Genomic DNA, 21,773 nt, shown 5'->3' on the forward strand with positions numbered 1-21,773 from the left:
TGTTTGGAAGGAAAAAGAAGCAGGATGAGGATGAGGCAGATCTTAAGAGGAAGGCCACAGATACAGCCTATCAGGGTAAGCTTTGGCCTAATAGTAATAATAATCATCCAAATGTTTGGGCACCACTGATTGGACCAATGATTAAGCTCAGGAACTACTAGTGATAACAACCCGTACTCTCTGATCTCAGCTCGCCAAGCGGTTAAGAACACACCCAAGCGGGTGCCCAGTGTCACTGTACGCTCCCCTCTGGGTGCCAGTCCCACGAGCATGGAGGCACAGACAGATACCCCCACACCCCCAACAGACACAGCCATGCCCCAGGCAGAGGAGACCTCTGGCACTACTGTGGTAAGGGAAGGACCCAAGTACTGGTCATCATATGCCTGATTTGTTTAGCTTTTTGTCTTCAACAGTTGTTGATGTGTGTATTGGTAGCAAATGACAAGTGACTTGCGTATTCTGTATTCAAGCACTGCCTTGCACTTCCATCAGCATGCACGAAATGGGTCAAATACGGTCTAAGAAAAATTCTATCAGTATTGGAAGGAATACAGTGGAAGTGCTGTGGTCTATTAAATCGAGGAGGATGGGTTTTTTTCTCCCCCATTCTGTCCACGTAGGCCCAGGGGGTGGCTGTGTTTCTACCATCGTCGGATGCTCCAATGGTGCTGCCTAAGGAGGGAAGCCTTGGGTCTCTGGTAGATGACTCCTCACAGAAAAGGCTCCTTAGTCAGAAGTCCACGCCACCTCCCTCCCCTCTCCTCTCAGAGCTGCTGAAAAAAGGAAGCCTGATTTCTGCTAGCCCCAGACTGGTGAGAAATACAGAGGGATTTAAAATATTGATGATTTGCAGTAATAAGGGATGTAATTATTGGATTATTTTGTGTTATATTGGATTATATTGGGTGGATCTGTTTTAGGGAGAGAGTCCAGATTAAGTTTGACTTCACAAGCTACTGGTGTTGGAAATGTTTCAACTTGATCATTCTCTTGTTGCTGAGAATTTTGCTGCACTGCAGGAAATGCAGATGAGCTCCATGATTTACATAAATTCACTGAAAACCCACACTAACACATGGTTATATTAAAGCAACAATCAGCAGTTGCTACATACATTTGTTTACTTATAAATGAATGATATGTACCCATTGATTCTTGAAGAATATAACTTCTAAATGCCTCATGAGCTTAGTTCAACTGTCACACCCCATCAGAACTACAAATATAATCTTGTTTAACTCCAATATTTGTAAATAAAGCAAATGTATACGGCATAGTCTCAAAATATAGTCTCCATCAGCTTTTTATCGAAACAAACTTTATTGTTTCAATTTCAATTGCGAATTTCCCCTTTAACAATATTGCACTTTTCATGTAGCCTACTTTTGGCCAGCTAATAGGCTAACCACAGATCACGCAATATTATGGACTAAACATTCAATACCTGTTGCTACAGAATTCAATTTCTGTGACCATAAAGGTCAAATTCAGATCCTACATCTGTACCAAGCCGCTCAGTAAAAACAGTTGAATCAGGGATATTGTGTGTTGTTGATGTAATCTCTCTGGGTCAGGTGGTGGAGGGGGATGTTGCTGCTGCAGGACTGGCTAATGGAGGAGTTCCCACTACAACCCTTGATATCCCAGCAGGCTTTGAGGTCGCCTGCTCCGGTAACTATAGCAACCGTGATATAACCCGACACGCTAGCTGGCTGGCTGTTACGTGTTTGGGTTGATTGGTATTTTAGTTGAGTGCTATATGTGCTGGTGTGTGCTTCTGTGCTTTAAATGTTTTTTTAGAAGCAAAGTGTGTGACTTGGTCCTTTTATTAGATGTAGTTTGTTGTGTCCAACAGGAAACATTGCCCCACCCAACACAGTTTAAAACTGTCTCTAATCTGTTTCTCCTCCCCTCTCTCCCAAACTGTCTGTCATTGTTTCTCTCTCTCTCCTACACTGTCTGCCTGTCAGGGTTTCTCTCTTCCTCCCACACTGTCAGTCTGTCAGTGTTTCTCTCTAAACCCAGCTGTCTCTCTCTCCCACATTGTCTGTCAGTGTTTCTCTCTAAACCCAGCTGTCTCTCTCTCCCACATTGTCTGTCAGTGTTTCTCTCTAAACCCAGCTGTCTCTCTCTCCCACATTATCTGTCAGTGTTTCTCTCTAAACCCAGCTGTCTCTCTCTCCCACATTGTCTGTCAGTGTTTCTCTCTAAACCCAGCTGTCTCTCTCTCCCACATTATCTGTCAGTGTTTCTCTCTAAACCCAGCTGTCTCTCTCTCCCACATTATCTGTCAGTGTTTCTCTCTAAACCCAGCTGTGTCTCTCTCCCACATTATCTGTCAGTGTTTCTCTCTAAACCCAGCTGTCTCTCTCTCCCACATTGTCTGTCAGTGTTTCTCTCTAAACCCAGCTGTCTCTCTCTCCCACATTATCTGTCAGTGTTTCTCTCTAAACCCAGCTGTCTCTCTCTCCCACATTATCTGTCAGTGTTTCTCTCTAAACCCAGCTGTGTCTCTCTCCCACATTATCTGTCAGTGTTTCTCTCTAAACCCAGCTGTCTCTCTCTCCCACATTATCTGTCAGTGTTTCTCTCTAAACCCAGCTGTCTCTCTCTCCCACATTGTCTGTCAGTGTTTCTCTCTAAACCCAGCTGTCTCTCTCTCCCACATTATCTGTCAGTGTTTCTCTCTAAACCCAGCTGTCTCTCTCTCCCACATTGTCTGTCAGTGTTTCTCTCTAAACCCAGCTGTCTCTCTCTCCCACATTATCTGTCAGTGTTTCTCTCTAAACCCAGCTGTCTCTCTCTCCCACATTATCTGTCAGTGTTTCTCTCTAAACCCAGCTGTCTCTCTCTCCCACATTATCTGTCAGTGTTTCTCTCTAAACCCAGCTGTCTCTCTCTCCCACATTGTCTGTCAGTGTTTCGCTCTAAACCCAGCTGTCTCTCTCTCCCACATTATCTGTCAGTGTTTCTCTCTAAACCCAGCTGTCTCTCTCTCCCACATTATCTGTCAGTGTTTCTCTCTAAACCCAGCTGTCTCTCTCTCCCACATTATCTGTCAGTGTTTCTCTCTAAACCCAGCTGTCTCTCTCTCCCACATTATCTGTCAGTGTTTCTCTCTAAACCCAGCTGTCTCTCTCTCCCACATTGTCTGTCAGTGTTTCTCTCTAAACCCAGCTGTCTCTCTCTCCCACATTGTCTGTCAGTGTTTCTCTCTAAACCCAGCTGTCTCTCTCTCCCACATTGTCTGTCAATGTTTCTCTCTAAACCCAGCTGTCTCTCTCTCCCACATTGTCTGTCAGTGTTTCTCTCTAAACCCAGCTGTCTCTCTCTCCCACATTATCTGTCAGTGTTTCTCTCTAAACCCAGCTGTCTCTCTCTCCCACATTATCTGTCAGTGTTTCTCTCTAAACCCAGCTATTTCTCTCTCCCACATTGTCTGTCAGTGTTTCTCTCTAAACCCAGCTGTCTCTCTCTCCCACATTGTCTGTCAGTGTTTCTCTCTAAACCCAGCTGTCTCTCTCTCCCACATTGTCTGTCAGTGTTTCTCTCTAAACCCAGCTGTTTCTCTCTCCCACATTGTCTGTCAGTGTTTCTCTCTAAACCCAGCTGTCTCTCTCTCCCACATTGTCTGTCAGTGTTTCTCTCTAAACCCAGCTGTCTCTCTCTCCCACATTATCTGTCAGTGTTTCTCTCTAAACCCAGCTGTCTCTCTCTCCCACATTGTCTGTCAGTGTTTCTCTCTAAACCCAGCTGTCTCTCTCTCCCACATTGTCTGTCAGTGTTTCTCTCTAAACCCAGCTGTCTCTCTCTCCCACATTGTCTGTCAGTGTTTCTCTCTAAACCCAGCTGTGTCTCTCTCCCACATTGTCTGTCAGTGTTTCTCTCTAAACCCAGCTGTCTCTCTCTCCCACATTGTCTGTCAGTGTTTCTCTCTAAACCCAGCTGTCTCTCTCTCCCACATTGTCTGTCAGTGTTTCTCTCTAAACCCAGCTGTGTCTCTCACTCTAGAAAGGGAAGGAATATCTACAGTGGCAAGAAAAAGTATGTTGAACCCTTTGGAACTACCTGGATTTCTGCATACATTGGTCATAAAATTTGATCTGATCTTCATCTAAGTCACAACAATAGACAAACACAGTCTGCTTTATTAAACTAATAACACACAAGCAATTATATGTTTTAATGTTTTTATTGAACATCATGTAAACATTCAATGTGGAGGGTGGGAAAAAAGTATGTGAACCCTTGAATTTAATATCTGGTTGACCCTCCTTTGGCAGCAGTAAACTCAACCAAACGTTTTCTGTAGTTGCGGATCAGACCTGCACAACGGTCAGGTGGAATTTTGGACCATTCATATTTACAAAACTGTTTCAGTTCAGCAATATTCTTAGGATGTCTGATGTGAACTAGAGGTCGACCGATTATGATTTTTCAACGCCGATACCGATTATTGGAGGACCAAGAAAACCCGATACTGATTAATTTAGCCTCAAATAAATAATGAAACATGTTCAATTTGGTTTAAATAATGCAAAAACAGTTTGTTGGAGAATAAAGTAAAAGTGCAATATGTGCCATATAAAAAAGCTAACGTTTAAGTTCCTTGCTCAGAACATGAGAACATATGAAAGCTGGTGGTTCCTTTTAACATGAGTCTTCAATATTCCCAGGTTGTAGTTGTTATAGGAATTATAGGACTATTAGGACTATTTCTCTCTATACAATTTGTATTTCATATACCTTTGACTATTGGATGTTCTTATAGGCACTTTAGTATTGCCAGTGTAACAGTATAGCTTCCGTCCCTCTCCTCGCCCCTACCTGGGCTCGAACCAGGAACACATCGACAACAGCCACCCTCGAAGCAGCGTTACCCATGCAGAGCAAGGCGAACAACCACTCCAAGTCTCAGAGCGATTGACTTTGAAACGCTATTAGCACGCACCCCGCTAACTAGCTAGCCATTTCACATCTGTTACACCAGTCTAATCTCGGGAGTTGATAGGCTTGAAGTCATAAAGAGCCCAATGCTTGAAGCACAGTGAAGAGCTGCTGGCAAAACGCACTAAAGTGCTGTATGAATGAATGCTTACAAGCCTGCTGGTGCCTACCACCGCTCAGTCAGACTGCTCTATCAAATCATAGACTTAATTATAACATAGTAACACACAGAAATACGAGCCTTAGGTCATTAATATGGTCGAATCCGGAAACTATCATCTCGAAAACAAGACGTTTATTCTTTCAGTGAAATACGGAACCGTTACGTATTTTATCTAACAGATGGCATCCCTAAGTCTAAATATTCCTGTTACATTGCACAACCTTCAATGTTATGTCATAAATACGTTAAAATTCTGGCAAATTAGGCAGCCCAAACTGTTGTATATACACTGACTCTGCGTGCAATGAACGCAAGAGAAGTGACACAATTTCACCTGGTTAATATTGCCTGCTAACCTGGATTTCTTTTAGCTAAATATGCAGGTTTAAAAAAATATATACTTCTGTGTATTGATTTTAAGAAATGCATTGATGTTTACGGTTAGGTACAGTCGTGCAACGATTGTGCTTTTTCCGCAAATGCGCTTTTGTTAAATCATCCCCCGTTTGGCGAAATTGGCTGTCTTTGTTAGGAATAAATAGTTTTCACAGTTCGCAACGAGTCATGTTAGCAGGCAATATTAACTAAATATGCAGGTTTAAAAAATATATACTTGTGTATTGATTTTAAGAAAGGCATTGATGTTTATGGTTAGGTACACATTGGAGCAACGACAGTCCTTTTTCGCGAATATGCAAGGCATCGATTTATATGCAACGCAGGACACGCTAGATAAACTAGTAATATCATCAACCATGTGTAGTTAACTAGTGATTATGATTGATTGTTTTAATTTAATGCTAGCTAGCAACTTACCTTGGCTTCTTACTGCATTAGCGTAACAGGCAGTCTCCTCGTGGAGTGCAATGTAATCAGGTGGTTAGAGCGTTGGACTAGTTAACTGTAAGGTTGCAAGATTGAATCCCCAAGCTGACAAGGTAAAAATCTGTCATTTTGCCCCTGAACGAGGCAGTTAACCCACCGTTCCTAGGCCATCATTGAAAATAAGAATGTGTTCTTAACTGACTTGCCTAGCTAAATAAAGGTGTTTTAAAAAATCGGCTAAATCGGTGTCCCAAAATAAAGATTTCCGATTGTTATGAAAACTTGAAATCGGCCCTAATTAATTGGCCATTCCGATTAATCGGTCGACCTCTAGTGTGAACTGCTCTCGAGGTCATGCCACAGCATTTTAAATCGGATTGAGGTCAGGACTCTAACTGGGCCACTCCAGAAGGCATATTTTCTTCAGTTGAAGCCATTCTGTTGTTGATTTACTTCTGTGTTTTGGGTCGTTGTCCTGTTGCATCACCCAACATCTGTGTATTGATAGCCTTACATTCTCCTGCAAAATTTATTGAGAATTCATTTTTCTGTCGATGATAGCAAGTTGTCCAGGCCTTGAGGCAGCAAAGCAGTCCCAAACCATGATGCTCCCTCCACCATACTTTACAGTTGGGATGAGGTTTTGATGTTGGTGTGCTGGTCCTTTTTTTTCTCCACACATAATGTTGTGTGTTCCTTCCAAACAACTCAACTGGAGTTTCCTCTGTCCACAGAATATTTTGCCAGTAGCGCTGTGGAACATCCAGGTTCTCTTTTACGAACTTCAGACATGCAGCAGTGTTTTTTTTTGGACAGAAGTGTCTTCTTCCATGGTGTCCTCCCATGAACACCATTCTTGTTTAGTGTTTTACGTATCGTAGACTCGTCAACAGAGATGTTAGCATGTTCCAAAGATTTCTGTAAGTCTTTAGCTGACACTCTAGGATTCTTCTTAACCTCATTGAGCATTCTGCACTGTGCTCCCTCTAGGGAGAGTACCAACAGTGATGAACTTTCTCCATTTATAGACAATTTGTCTAACCGTGGACTGATGAACATCAAGACTTTTAGAGATACTTTTGTAACCCTTTCCAGCTTTATGCAAGTCAACAATTCTTAATCTTAGGTCTTCTGAGATCTCTTTTATTCGAGGCATGGTTCACATCAGGCAATGCTTGTGAATAGCGAACTCAAATTTTGTGAGTTTTTAAATAGGGCAGGGCAGCTCTAACCAACATCTCCAATCTTGTCTCATTGATTGGACTCCAGTTTAGCTGACTCCTGACTCCAATTAGCTTTTGGAGAAGTCATTAGCCTCGGGGTTCACATACTGTACTTTTCTAACCTACACTGTGAATGTTTAAATTATGTATTCAATATAGACAAGAAAAATACAATAATTTGTGTGTTATTAGTTTAAGCACACTGTCTATTGTTGTGACTAAAATGAAGATCAGATTACATTTTCTGACTAATTTATGCAGAAATCCAGGTTATTCCAAAGGGTTCACATACTTTTTCTTGCACTGTATGTAAAGAGGAACATGCATCTGATTTCTACTCCCAGTGATACCGGTGTACTATTTGTGGTGACACATGCCTCTTTTTCTCTCTCTCTCTCTCTCTCTGTCTCTGTGTGTGTGTTCAGTCGTAGAGGCGGTAGTGAAAGCAGAGCTGGGTGAGGAGTTGGAGTTAGTGAAGGAGGCGGGGCTAGTGGAGGAGGACCTGGTAGCTGTTTCCTACATGGGGGATGAGCTGGACCTGGAGACAGTCGGAGACATCATCGCCATCATAGAGGAGAAGGTAAATAGTGTGGGGGGGTGCAGCTTTTGACCTAAATATTCTCTGTAGTAAGCGGTCTTGTTTGTGCGCACTCATCACAGTCCTCTCTCTGTGTGTGTATCTCTTTCTCTCTGTCTGTCTGTATTTCTCAGGTGGATGACTCTGTGGAGGCTCTAGATGCTGCAGCAGTGGAGGCTGCTCTCTCTCTCTGTGAGGAGGCTGTTTCTGCCGGCCACTCCCTCTCAGGCCCCTGGGAGGCCCATGACTTGAAGTCCTCAGAGCCTGGGCCCACGGTTCAGTCTGACCCCACACAGGGGCTTCAGGGTGGAGCGGGAGCTAACCCTGGGGTCCTGGAGCCAGATACAGAGAGTGGAAGGGGGGAAGCCAAGGAGGGATTAGAAACAGTGGGGACAGACGTTGCTCCTTCTGTTGCCGCTGACGACAGCCTGGCAGGAAGTGAGGTCACAGAGGAAGGAGTTCTCACGGTGGAAGGAAGCCTGAGCACAGCTGTGAAGACTGAGAATGAGGAGTGGACCCAGCCAGAACCAAACACACCCTGCCTAGACTCAGAAGACAGTTCTGGATCAGGGAAAGAGTCCAAGGTAATTGTCCTCTTTTCAGTAACACTCATACACGCACCTTTACCAGGTGCAGTTGAATTATCATCTCTCCTTGTGTATCTTTATGTAGGAAGTGAAGGATGAGGATGGAGGGAGCGACGGGGATCCTGATGAAGAGGTGGAGATGAAAGAGGAGTGTGGAGAGGGGGAGGGGCCCTACCTATCAGAAGTAGAACCGGCAGCCAGTGAGAGTGAGGATGGCTATGGCCCCTCCTCCCAACGCTACACCACAGCTGATTCGCTAGCCAGCAGCCCCGCCTCTTCTCAGTTGTAAGTTTCCAACCCTGGTCCTTGTATCCATGGCAACTCTTAATCTGAACATGCCATCACAAGCCTGAATAAAGCAAGTCAACTCGACCCTTAAAAATGCTTTTTGACCTATCCCCAAGATGAGGGGTGGTTTCTCTGTAGTAAGCTGTCTTGTGGGCTTTTGTGCACTATCATCACAATCCTGCCTGTCTCTCTCCCTCTACCATTCACCTACCCTCCTGTCTGTGGATCTCTCTCTCAGCTCGATATGTGGGGAGGATCAGGAGGCCGTTCAGGCTCAGAAGATCTGGAAGAAAGCCATCATGCTGGTGTGGAGAGCAGCAGCCAATCACAGGTCAGCTCTTAGACACATTGGCTGTTATTGGGCACATGGTTAAGGCACTGTAGGGTTTGTCTGATCTGTTGTTGTTATCTGTGACAGGTATGCCAGTGTGTTCCTCCAGTCTGTGTCTGATGACATCGCCCCTGGTTACCACAGCATTGTACACAGGTGAGAGTGCTATAAGAGAGAACTGCTTGTTTGCTGAATTATATGTTATGTACATATGAAAATAAAATCTATATGAACAATATAAGTACATACTAACCTTCCCCTCTAAAACACACACACACACACACACACTCCTCCCTAACACAACCACACACAGACCCATGGATCTGTCGGCCATCAAGAAGAGTATCGAGGCAGGTCAGATCCGTACGACTGCGGAGTTCCAGCGTGACATCATGCTGATGTTCCAGAACGCGGTGATGTACAACAGCTCTGACCACGATGTGTTCCACATGGCCCTGGAGATGCAGAGGGATGTTCTAGAACACGTGCAGCAGTTTCTGGCCACTCAGCTCATCATGCAGACCTCAGAGTCCTCTATCTCCACCAAGAGCCTCAGAGGCCGCGAGGGGGGCCGCAAACCGGGGGAGCCAGTGGAGAAGGTAAAAGTAGACTAGACACACACCTCAGCATCGACACCAACGAGCCAAGACATAGGACAGACTCTGTACCCATCTCATGCCCCAATAATCTTATCTTGCCTCTCTCCTAACCTCCCTGCCATTACACTTCCTCTGTAGGAGCATGGAGCCTCTGTCTCCCCTCTCCATTACTACTGTCTGTCTACTGTCTCTCCTTTACTACTGTCTGTCTACTGTGTCTCCGTTACTACTGTCTGTCTACTCTCTCCTCTCCGTTACTACCGTCTGTCTACTCTCTCCTCTCCGTTACTACTGTCTGTCTACTGTCTCTCCTCTCCGTTACTACCGTCTGTCTACTCGCTCCTCTCCGTTACTACTGTCTGTCTACTCGCTCCTCTCCGTTACTACTGTCTGTCTACTCTCTCCTCTCCATTACTACCGTCTGTCTACTCTCTCCTCTCCGTTACTACCGTCTGTCTACTCTCTCCTCTCCGTTACTACCGTCTGTCTACTCTCTCCTCTCCGTTACTACCGTCTGTCTACTCTCTGCTCTCCGTTACTACCGTCTGTCTACTCTCTGCTCTCCGTTATCCGTTACTACTGTCTGTCTACTGTGTCTCCGTTACTACTGTCTGTCTACTCTCTCCTCTCCATTACTACCGTCTGTCTACTGTCTCCTCTCCGTTACTAACGTCTGTCTACTCTCTCCTCTCCGTTACTACCGTCTGTCTACTCTCTGCTCTCCGTTACTACCGTCTGTCTACTCTCTGCTCTCCGTTACTACCGTCTGTCTACTCTCTGCTCTCCGTTACTACCGTCTGTCTGCTGTGTCTCCGTTACTACTGTCTGTCTACTCTCTCCTCTCCATTACTACCGTCTGTCTACTCTCTCCTCTCCGTTACTACCGTCTGTCTACTCTCTCCTCTCCGTTACTACCGTCTGTTTACTCTCTGCTCTCCGTTACTACCGTCTGTCTACTGTGTCTCCGTTACTGCCGTCTGTCTACTCTCTCCTCTCCGTTACTACCGTCTGTCTACAGTCTCTCTCCTCTCCGTTCCTACTGTCTGTCTGTCTACTGTCTCTCTCCTCTCCGTTAGTACCGCCTGTCTACTGTCTCTCTCCTCTCCGTTACTACTGTCTGTCTACTCTCTCCTCTCCGTTACTACTGTCTGTCTACTCTCTCCTCTCCGTTACTACCGTCTGTCTACTCTCTGCTCTCCGTTACTACCGTCTGTCTACTCTCTGCTCTCCGTTACTACCGTCTGTCTACTCTCTGCTCTCCGTTACTACCGTCTGTCTACTCTCTGCTCTCCGTTACTACCGTCTGTCTACTCTCTGCTCTCCGTTACTACCGTCTGTCTACTCTCTCCTCTCCGTTACTACCGTCTGTCTACTCTCTCCTCTCCGTTACTACCGTCTGTTTACTCTCTGCTCTCCGTTACTACCGTCTGTCTACTGTGTCTCCGTTACTGCCGTCTGTCTACTGTCTCTCTCCTCTCCGTTACTACCGTCTGTCTACTGTCTCTCTCCTCTCCGTTACTACCATCTGTCTACTGTCTCTCCCCTCTCCGTTACTACCGTCTGTCTCCTGTCTCTCCTCTCCGTTACTTCCGTCTGTCTACTGACTCTCCTCTCCATTACTCCGTCTGTCTGCTGTCTCTCTCCTCTCCGTTACTACCGTCTGTCTACTGACTCTCCTCTCCGTTACTACCGTCTGTCTACTGTCTCTCCTCTCCGTTACTACCGTCTGTCTACTGTCTCTCCTCTCCGTTACTACCGTCTGTCTACTGACTCTCTCCTCTCCGTTCCTACTGTGTGTCTACTCTCTGCTCTCCGTTACTACCGTCTGTCTACTGTGTCTCCGTTACTACCGTCTGTCTACTATGTCTCCGTTACTACCGTCTGTCTACTATGTCTCCGTTACTACCGTCTGTCTACTATGTCTCCGTTACTACCGTCTGTCTACTCTCTCCTCTCCGTTACTACCGTCTGTCTACTCTCTGCTCTCTGTTACTACCGTCTGTCTACTGTGTCTCCGTTACTACCGTCTGTCTACTCTCTCCTCTCCGTTACTACCGTCTGTATACTCTCTCCTCTCCGTTACTACCGTCTGTATACTCTCTGCTCTCCGTTACTACCGTCTGTCTACTCTCTGCTCTCCGTTACTACCGTCTGTCTACTCTCTGCTCTCCGTTACTACCGTCTGTCTACTGTGTCTCCGTTACTACCGTCTGTCTACTCTCTCCTCTCCGTTACTACCGTCTGTTTACTCTCTCCTCTCCGTTACTACCGTCTGTATACTCTCTGCTCTCCGTTACTACCGTCTGTCTACTGTGTCTCCGTTACTACCGTCTGTCTACTCTCTCCTCTCCGTTACTAACGTCTGTCTACTGTCTCCCCTCTCCCCTCTCCGTTACTACCGTCTGTCTACTGTCTCTCTCCTCTCCGTTACTACCATCTGTCTACTGTCTCTCTCCTCTCCGTTACTACCGTCTGTCTACTGTCTCTCTCCTCTCCGTTACTACCGTCTGTTTACTCTCTCCTCTCCGTTACTACCGTCTGTCTACTGTCTCTCTCCTCTCCGTTACTACCATCTGTCTACTGTCTCTCCCCTCTCCGTTACTACCGTCTGTCTACTGTCTCTCTCCTCTCCGTTCCTACTGTCTGTCTACTGTCTCTCTCCTCTCCGTTAGTACCGTCTGTCTACTGTCTCTCTCCTCTCCGTTACTACCGGCTGTCTACTCTCTCCTCTCCGTCACTACCGTCCGTCTACTCTCTGCTCTCCGTTACTACCGTCTGTCTGCTGTGACTCCGTTACTACCGTCTGTCTACTCTCTCCTCTCCTTTACTACCGTCTGTCTACTCTCTCTCCGTTACTACCGTCTGTCTACTCTCTGCTCTCCGTTACTACCGTCTGTCTACTGACTCTCCTCTCCGTTAGTACCGTCTGTCTACTGTCTCTCTCCTCTCTGTTACTACCATCTGTCTACTGTCTCTCTCCTCTCCGTTCCTACTGTCTGTCTGTCTCTCTCCTCTCCGTTACTACCGTCTGTCTACTGTCTCCCCTCTCTGTTGCTACCGTCTGTCTACTGTCTCTCTCCTCTCCGTTACTACCGTCTGTCCACTGTCACTCTCCTCTCCGTTACTACCGTCTGTCTACTGTGTCTCCTCTCCGTTACTACCGTCTGTCTACTGACTCTCCTCTCCGTTCCTACTGTTTGTCTACTCTCTGCTCTCCATTACTACCGTCTGTCTACTGTGTCTCCGTTACTACCGTCTGTCTACTCTCTCCTCTCCGTTACTACCGTCTGTCTACTCTCTCTCCGTTACTACTGTCTGTCTACTCTCTGCTCTCCGTTACTACCGTTTGTCTACTGTGTCTCCGTTACTACCGTCTGTCTACTCTCTCCTCTCCGTTACTACCGTCTGTCTACTGTCTCTCCTCTCCGTTACTACCGTCTGTCTACTGTCTCCCCTCTCCGTTAGTACCGTCTGTCTACTGACTCTCTCCTCTCCGTTCCTACTGTGTGTCTACTCTCTGCTCTCCGTTACTACCGTCTGTCTACTGTGTCTCCGTTACTACAGTCTGTCTACTATGTCTCCGTTACTACCGTCTGTCTACTCTCTCCTCTCCGTTACTACCGTCTGTCTACTCTCTGCTCTCCGTTACTACCGTCTGTCTACTGTGTCTCCGTTACTACCGTCTGTCTACTCTCTCCTCTCCGTTACTACCGTCTGTCTACTCTCTCTTCTCCGTTACTACCGTCTGTTTACTCTCTGCTCTCCGTTACTACCGTCTGTCTACTGTGTCTCCGTTACTGCCGTCTGTCTACTCTCTCCTCTCCGTTACTACCGTCTGTTTTCTCTCTGCTCTCCGTTACTACCGTCTGTCTACTCTCTGCTCTCCGTTACTACCGTCTGTCTACTGTTTCTCTCCTCTCCGTTCCTACTGTCTGTCTACTGTCTCTCTCCTCTCCGTTACTTCCGTCTGTCTACTCTCTCCTCTCCGTTACTACCGTCTGTTTACTCTCTCCTCTCCGTTACTACCGTCTGTCTACTGTTTTTCTCTTCTCCGTTCCTACTGTCTGTCTACTGTCTCTCTCCTCTCCGTTACTACCGTCTGTCTACTCTCTCCTCTCCGTTACTACCGTCTGTTTACTCTCTCCTCTCCGTTACTACCGTCTGTCTACTCTCTGCTCTCCGTTACTACCGTCTGTCTACTGTGTCTCCGTTACTACCGTCTGTCTACTCTCTCCTCTCCGTTACTAACGTCTGTCTACTGTCTCTCTCCTCTCCGTTACTACCATCTGTCTACTGTCTCTCCCCTCTCCGTTACTAACGTCTGTCTACTGTCTCTCTCCTCTCCGTTACTACCGTCTGTCTACTGTCTCTCTCCTCTCCGTTACTACCATCTGTCTACTGTCTCTCTCCTCTCCGTTCCTACTGTCTGTCTACTGTCTCTCTCCTCTCCATTACTACCGTCTGTCTACTCTCTCCTCTCCGTTACTACCGTCTGTCTACTCTCTGCTCTCCGTTACTGCCGTCTGTCTACTGTGTCTCCGTTACTACCGTCTATCTACTGTCTCCCCTCTCCGTTACTACCGTTTGTCTACTGTCACTCTCCTCTCCGTTACTACCATCTGTCTACTGTCTCTCCCCTCTCCGTTACTACCGTCTGTCTACTGTCTCTCTCCTCTCCGTTACTACCATCTGTCTACTGTCTCTCTCCTCTCCGTTCCTACTGTCTGTCTACTGTCTCTCTCCTCTCCATTCCTACTGTCTGTCTACTGTCTCTCTCCTCTCCATTACTACCGTCTGTCTACTCTCTCCTCTCCGTTACTACCGTCTGTCTACTCTCTGCTCTCCGTTACTACCGTCTGTCTACTGTGTCTCCGTTACTACCGTCTATCTACTGTCTCCCCTCTCCGTTACTACCGTCTGTCTACTGTCACTCTCCTCTCCGTTACTACCGTCTGTCTACTGACTCCCCTCTCCATTACTACCGTCTGTCTACTGACTCTCCTCTCCGTTACTACCGTCTGTCTACTGTCTCTCCTCTCCGTTACTACCGTCTGTCTACTGTCTCTCCTCTCCGTTACTACCGTCTGTCTACTGTCTCTCCTCTCCGTTACTACCGTCTGTCTACTGTGTCTCCGTTACTACCGTCTGTCTACTCTCTCTCCGTTACTACCGTCTGTCTACTCTCTGCTCTCCGTTACTACCGTTTGTCTACTGTGTCTCCGTTACTACCGGCTGTCTACTCTCTCCTCTCCGTTACTACCGTCTGTCTACTGACTCTCCTCTCCGTTACTACCGTCTGTCTACTGTCTCCTCTCCGTTACTACCGTCTGTCTACTGTCTCTCATCTCTGTTACTACTCTCTACTGTCTCTCCTCTCCGTTACTACTGTCTGTCTACTGTCTCTCCGTTACTACCGTCTGTCTACTGTCTCTCATCTCTGTTACTACTCTCTACTGTCTCTCCTCTCCGTTACTTCCGTCTAGTCTACTGACTCTCCTCTCCATTACTCCGTCTGTCTGCTGTCTCTCTCCTCTCCGTTACTACCGTCTGTCTACTGACTCTCCTCTCTGTTACTACCGTCTGTCTACTGACTCTCCTCTCCGTTACTACCGTCTGTCTACTGTCTCTCCTCTCCGTTACTACCGTCTGTCTACTGTCTCTCCTCTCCGTTAGTACCGTCTGTCTACTGACTCTCTCCTCTCCGTTCCTACTGTGTGTCTACTCTCTGCTCTCCGTTACTACCGTCTGTCTACTGTGTCTCCGTTACTACCGTCTGTCTACTATGTCTCCGTTACTACCGTCTGTCTACTATGTCTCCGTTACTACCGTCTGTCTACTCTCTCCTCTCCGTTACTACCGTCTGTCTACTCTCTGCTCTCTGTTACTACCGTCTGTCTACTCTCTCTCCGTTACTACCGTCTGTCTACTCTCTGCTCTCCGTTTCTACCGTCTGTCTACTGTGTCTCCGTTACTACCGTCTGTCTACTCTCTCCTCTCCGTTACTACCGTCTGTTTACTCTCTCCTCTCCGTTACTACCGTCTGTATACTCTCTGCTCTCCGTTACTACCGTCTGTCTACTCTCTGCTCTCCGTTACTACCGTCTGTCTACTGTGTCTCCGTTACTACTGTCTGTCTACTCTCCCCTCTCCGTTACTACCGTCTGTCTACTGTCTCCCCTCTCCCCTCTCCGTTACTACCGTCTATCTACTGTCTCTCTCCTCTCCATTACTACCATCTGTCTACTGTCTCTCTCCTCTCCGTTTCTACTGTCTCTCTCCTCTCCGTTACTACCGTCTGTCTACTCTCTCCTCTCCGTTACTACCGTCTGTTTACTCTCTCCTCTCCGTTACTACCGTCTGTCTACTCTCTGCTCTCCGTTACTACCGTCTGTCTACTGTCTCTCTCCTCTCCGTTACTACCGTCTGTCTACTCTCTGCTCTCCGTTACTACCATCTGTCTACTGTCTCTCTCCTCTCCGTTCCTACTGTCTGTCTGTCTCTCTCCTCTCCGTTACTACCGTCTGTCTACTGTCTCCCCTCTCCGTTGCTACCGTCTGTCTACTGTCTCTCTCCTCTCCGTTAGTACCGTCTGTCTACTGTCTCTCTCCTCTCCGTTCCTACTGTCTGTCTGTCTACTGTCTCTCTCCTCTCCGTTAGTACCGTCTGTCTACTGTCTCTCTCCTCTCCGTTACTACCATCTGTCTACTGACTCTCTCCTCTCCGTTCCTACCGTGTGTCTACTCTCTCCTCTCCGTTACTACCGTCTGTCTACTCTCTGCTCTCCGTTTCTACCGTCTGTCTACTGTGTCTCCGTTACTACCGTCTGTCTACTCTCTCCTCTCCGTTACTACCGTCTGTTTACTCTCTCCTCTCCGTTACTACCGTCTGTATACTCTCTGCTCTCCGTTACTACCGTCTGTCTACTCTCTGCTCTCCGTTACTACCGTCTGTCTACTGTGTCTCCGTTACTACTGTCTGTCTACTCTCCCCTCTCCGTTACTACCGTCTGTCTACTGTCTCCCCTCTCCCCTCTCCGTTACTACCGTCTATCTACTGTCTCTCTCCTCTCCGTTACTACCATCTGTCTACTGTCTCTCTCCTCTCCGTTTCTACTGTCTCTCTCCTCTCCGTTACTACCGTCTGTCTACTCTCTCCTCTCCGTTACTACCGTCTGTTTACTCTCTCCTCTCCGTTACTACCGTCTGTCTACTCTCTGCTCTCCGTTACTACCGTCTGTCTACTGTGTCTCCGTTACTACCGTCTATCTACTGTCTCCCCTCTCCGTTACTACCGTCTGTCTACTGTCACTCTCCTCTCCGTTACTACCATCTGTCTACTGTCTCTCCCCTCTCCGTTACTACCGTCTGTCTACTGTCTCTCTCCTCTCCGTTACTACCATCTGTCTACTGTCTCTCTCCTCTCCGTTCCTACTGTCTGTCTACTGTCTCTCTCCTCTCCATTCCTACTGTCTGTCTACTGTCTCTCTCCTCTCCATTACTACCGTCTGTCTACTCTCTCCTCTCCGTTACTACCGTCTGTCTACTCTCTGCTCTCCGTTACTACCGTCTGTCTACTGTGTCTCCGTTACTACCGTCTATCTACTGTCTCCCCTCTCCGTTACTACCGTCTGTCTACTGTCACTCTCCTCTCCGTTACTACCGTCTGTCTACTGACTCCCCTCTCCATTACTACCGTCTGTCTACTGACTCTCCTCTCCGTTACTACCGTCTGTCTACTGTCTCCTCTCCGTTACTACCGTCTGTTTACTCTCTCCTCTCCGTTACTACCGTCTGTATACTCTCTGCTCTCCGTTACTACCGTCTGTCTACTCTCTGCTCTCCGTTACTACCGTCTGTCTACTGTGTTTCCGTTACTACTGTCTGTCTACTCTCCCCTCTCCGTTACTACCGTCTGTCTACTGTCTCCCCTCTCCCCTCTCCGTTACTACCGTCTATCTACTGTCTCTCTCCTCTCCGTTACTACCATCTGTCTACTGTCTCTCTCCTCTCCGTTTCTACTGTCTCTCTCCTCTCCGTTACTACCGTCTGTCTACTCTCTCCTCTCCGTTACTACCGTCTGTTTACTCTCTCCTCTCCGTTACTACCGTCTGTCTACTCTCTGCTCTCCGTTACTACCGTCTGTCTACTGTGTCTCCGTTACTACCGTCTATCTACTGTCTCCCCTCTCCGTTACTACCGTCTGTCTACTGTCACTCTCCTCTCCGTTACTACCATCTGTCTACTGTCTCTCCCCTCTCCGTTACTACCGTCTGTCTACTGTCTCTCTCCTCTCCGTTACTACCATCTGTCTACTGTCTCTCTCCTCTCCGTTCCTACTGTCTGTCTACTGTCTCTCTCCTCTCCATTCCTACTGTCTGTCTACTGTCTCTCTCCTCTCCATTACTACCGTCTGTCTACTCTCTCCTCTCCGTTACTACCGTCTGTCTACTCTCTGCTCTCCGTTACTACCGTCTGTCTACTGTGTCTCCGTTACTACCGTCTATCTACTGTCTCCCCTCTCCGTTACTACCGTCTGTCTACTGTCACTCTCCTCTCCGTTACTACCGTCTGTCTACTGACTCCCTCTCCATTACTACCGTCTGTCTACTGACTCTCCTCTCCGTTACTACCGTCTGTCTACTGTCTCTCCTCTCCGTTACTACCGTCTGTCTACTGTCTCTCCTCTCCGTTACTACCGTCTGTCTACTGTCTCTCCTCTCCGTTACTACCGTCTGTCTACTGTGTCTCCGTTACTACCGTCTGTCTACTCTCTCTCCGTTACTACCGTCTGTCTACTCTCTGCTCTCCGTTACTACCGTTTGTCTACTGTGTCTCCGTTACTACCGGCTGTCTACTCTCTCCTCTCCGTTACTACCGTCTGTCTACTGACTCTCCTCTCCGTTACTACCGTCTGTCTACTGTCTCCTCTCCGTTACTACCGTCTGTCTACTGTCTCTCATCTCTGTTACTACTCTCTACTGTCTCTCCTCTCCGTTACTACTGTCTGTCTACTGTCTCTCCGTTACTACCGTCTGTCTACTGTCTCTCATCTCTGTTACTACTCTCTACTGTCTCTCCTCTCCGTTACTTCCGTCTAGTCTACTGACTCTCCTCTCCATTACTCCGTCTGTCTGCTGTCTCTCTCCTCTCTGTTACTACCGTCTGTCTACTGACTCTCCTCTCCGTTACTACCGTCTGTCTACTGTCTCTCCTCTCCGTTACTACCGTCTGTCTACTGACTCTCCTCTCCGTTACTACCGTCTGTCTACTGACTCTCCTCTCCGTTACTACCGTCTGTCTACTGTCTCTCCTCTCCGTTACTACCGTCTGTCTACTGTCTCTCCTCTCCGTTAGTACCGTCTGTCTACTGACTCTCTCCTCTCCGTTCCTACTGTGTGTCTACTCTCTGCTCTCCGTTACTACCGTCTGTCTACTGTGTCTCCGTTACTACCGTCTGTCTACTATGTCTCCGTTACTACCGTCTGTCTACTATGTCTCCGTTACTACCGTCTGTCTACTCTCTCCTCTCCGTTACTACCGTCTGACTACTCTCTGCTCTCTGTTACTACCGTCTGTCTACTGTGTCTCCGTTACTACCGTCTGTCTACTGTCTCTCCTCTCCGTTAGTACCGTCTGTCTACTGACTCTCTCCTCTCCGTTCCTACTGTGTGTCTACTCTCTGCTCTCCGTTACTACCGTCTGTCTACTGTGTCTCCGTTACTACCGTCTGTCTACTATGTCTCCGTTACTACCGTCTGTCTACTATGTCTCCGTTACTACCGTCTGTCTACTATGTCTCCGTTACTACCGTCTGTCTACTCTCTCCTCTCCGTTACTACCGTCTGTCTACTCTCTGCTCTCTGTTACTACCGTCTGTCTACTCTCTCTCCGTTACTACCGTCTGTCTACTCTCTGCTCTCCGTTTCTACCGTCTGTCTACTGTGTCTCCGTTACTACCGTCTGTCTACTCTCTCCTCTCCGTTACTACCGTCTGTTTACTCTCTCCTCTCCGTTACTACCGTCTGTATACTCTCTGCTCTCCGTTACTACCGTCTGTCTACTCTCTGCTCTCCGTTACTACCGTCTGTCTACTGTGTCTCCGTTACTACTGTCTGTCTACTCTCCCCTCTCCGTTACTACCGTCTGTCTACTGTCTCCCCTCTCCGTTACTACCGTCTATCTACTGTCTCTCTCCTCTCCATTACTACCATCTGTCTACTGTCTCTCTCCTCTCCGTTTCTACTGTCTCTCTCCTCTCCGTTACTACCGTCTGTCTACTCTCTCCTCTCCGTTACTACCGTCTGTTTACTCTCTCCTCTCCGTTACTACCGTCTGTCTACTCTCTGCTCTCCGTTACTACCGTCTGTCTACTGTCTCTCTCCTCTCCGTTACTACCGTCTGTATACTCTCTGCTCTCCGTTACTACCGTCTGTCTACTCTCTGCTCTCCGTTACTACCGTCTGTCTACTGTGTCTCCGTTACTACTGTCTGTCTACTCTCTCCTCTCCGTTACTAACGTCTGTCTCCCCTCTCCCCTCTCCGTTACTACCGTCTATCTACTGTCTCTCTCCTCTCCGTTACTACCATCTGTCTACTGTCTCTCTCCTCTCCGTTCCTACTGTCTGTCTACTGTCTCTCTCCTCTCCGTTACTACCGTCTGTCTACTCTCTCCTCTCCGTTACTACCGTCTGTTTACTCTCTCCTCTCCGTTACTACCGTCTGTCTACTCTCTGCTCTCCGTTACTACCATCTGTCTACTGTCTCTCTCCTCTCCGTTCCTACTGTCTGTCTGTCTCTCTCCTCTCCGTTGCTACCGTCTGTCTACTGTCTCCCCTCTCCGTTGCTACCGTCTGTCTACTGTCTCTGTCCTCTCCGTTCCTACTGTCTGTCTGTCTACTGTCTCTCTCCTCTCCGTTAGTACCGTCTGTCTACTGTCTCTCTCCTCTCCGTTACTACCATCTGTCTACTGACTCTCTCCTCTCCGTTCCTACCGTGTGTCTACTCTCTCCTCTCCGTTACTACCGTCTGTCTACTCTCTCCTCTCCGTTACTACTGTCTGTCTACTGTCTCTCCGTTACTACCGTCTGTCTCCTGTCTCTCCTCTCCGTTACTACCGTCTGTCTACTCTCTCCTCTCCGTTACTACCGTCTGTCTACTCTCTGCTCTCCGTTTCTACCGTCTGTCTACTGTGTCTCCGTTACTACCGTCTGTCTACTCTCTCCTCTCCGTTACTACCGTCTGTTTACTCTCTCCTCTCCGTTACTACCGTCTGTATACTCTCTGCTCTCCGTTACTACCGTCTGTCTACTCTCTGCTCTCCGTTACTACCGTCTGTCTACTGTGTCTCCGTTACTACTGTCTGTCTACTCTCTCCTCTCCGTTACTAACGTCTGTCTACTGTCTCCCCTCTCCCCTCTCCGTTACTACCGTCTGTCTACTGTGTCTCCGTTACTACCGTCTGTCTACTGTCTCCCCTCTCCGTTGCTACCGTCTGTCTACTGTCTCTCTCCTCTCCGTTACTACCATCTGTCTACTGTCACTCTCCTCTCCGTTACTACCATCTGTCTACTGTCACTCTCCTCTCCGTTACTACCGTCTGTCTACTGACTCCCCTCTCCATTACTACCGTCTGTCTACTGTCTCTCCTCTCCGTTACTACAGTCTGTCTACTGTCTCTCTCCTCTCCGTTAGAACCGTCTGTCTACTGTCTCTCTCCTCTCCGTTACTACCATCTGTCTACTGACTCTCTCCTCTCCGTTCCTACTGTGTGTCTACTCTCTGCTCTCCGTTACTACCATCTGTCTACTGACTCTCTCCTCTCCGTTCCTACTGTGTGTCTACTCTCTGCTCTCCGTTACTACCGTCTGTCTACTGTGTCTCCGTTACTACCGTCTGTCTACTCTCTCCTCTCCGTTACTACCGTCTGTCTACTCTCTCTCCGTTACTACCGTCTGTCTACTCTCTGCTCTCCGTTACTACCGTTTGTCTACTGTGTCTCCGTTACTACCGTCTGTCTACTCTCTCCTCTCCGTTACTACCATCTGTCTACTGACTCTCCTCTCCGTTAGTACCGTCTGTCTACTGTCTCTCATCTCTGTTACTACTCTCTACTGTCTCTGTTACTACTCTCTACTGTCTCTCCTCTCCGTTACTACTGTCTGTCTACTGTCTCTCCGTTAGTACCGTCTGTCTACTGTCTCTCCTCTCCGTTACTACTGTCTGTCTCTCTCC

At 47.8% G+C, this 21,773-nt stretch overlaps 1 protein-coding gene across 2 annotated transcripts in view; it reads left to right on the plus strand.

The window, feature by feature from the left end:
- The window catches only part of LOC115130948 (bromodomain-containing protein 8-like), a 48,150-nt gene that overhangs the window by 11,318 nt on the left and 15,059 nt on the right, over nt 1–21,773 (plus strand). For both annotated transcript variants that reach the window (XM_065019837.1, XM_065019838.1), the window contains exons 7-16: nt 11–75; nt 191–351; nt 624–815; nt 1,578–1,674; nt 7,587–7,741; nt 7,873–8,322; nt 8,411–8,610; nt 8,852–8,944; nt 9,032–9,100; nt 9,258–9,543. In XM_065019837.1, coding sequence (XP_064875909.1) covers nt 11–75; nt 191–351; nt 624–815; nt 1,578–1,674; nt 7,587–7,741; nt 7,873–8,322; nt 8,411–8,610; nt 8,852–8,944; nt 9,032–9,100; nt 9,258–9,543 — 1,768 coding nt within the window. The remainder of the gene's footprint in view (nt 1–10; nt 76–190; nt 352–623; nt 816–1,577; nt 1,675–7,586; nt 7,742–7,872; nt 8,323–8,410; nt 8,611–8,851; nt 8,945–9,031; nt 9,101–9,257; nt 9,544–21,773) is intronic.

This window comes from Oncorhynchus nerka, linkage group LG6 (genome assembly GCF_034236695.1).
Source record: "Oncorhynchus nerka isolate Pitt River linkage group LG6, Oner_Uvic_2.0, whole genome shotgun sequence".
NCBI lineage: Eukaryota > Metazoa > Chordata > Actinopteri > Salmoniformes > Salmonidae > Oncorhynchus > Oncorhynchus nerka.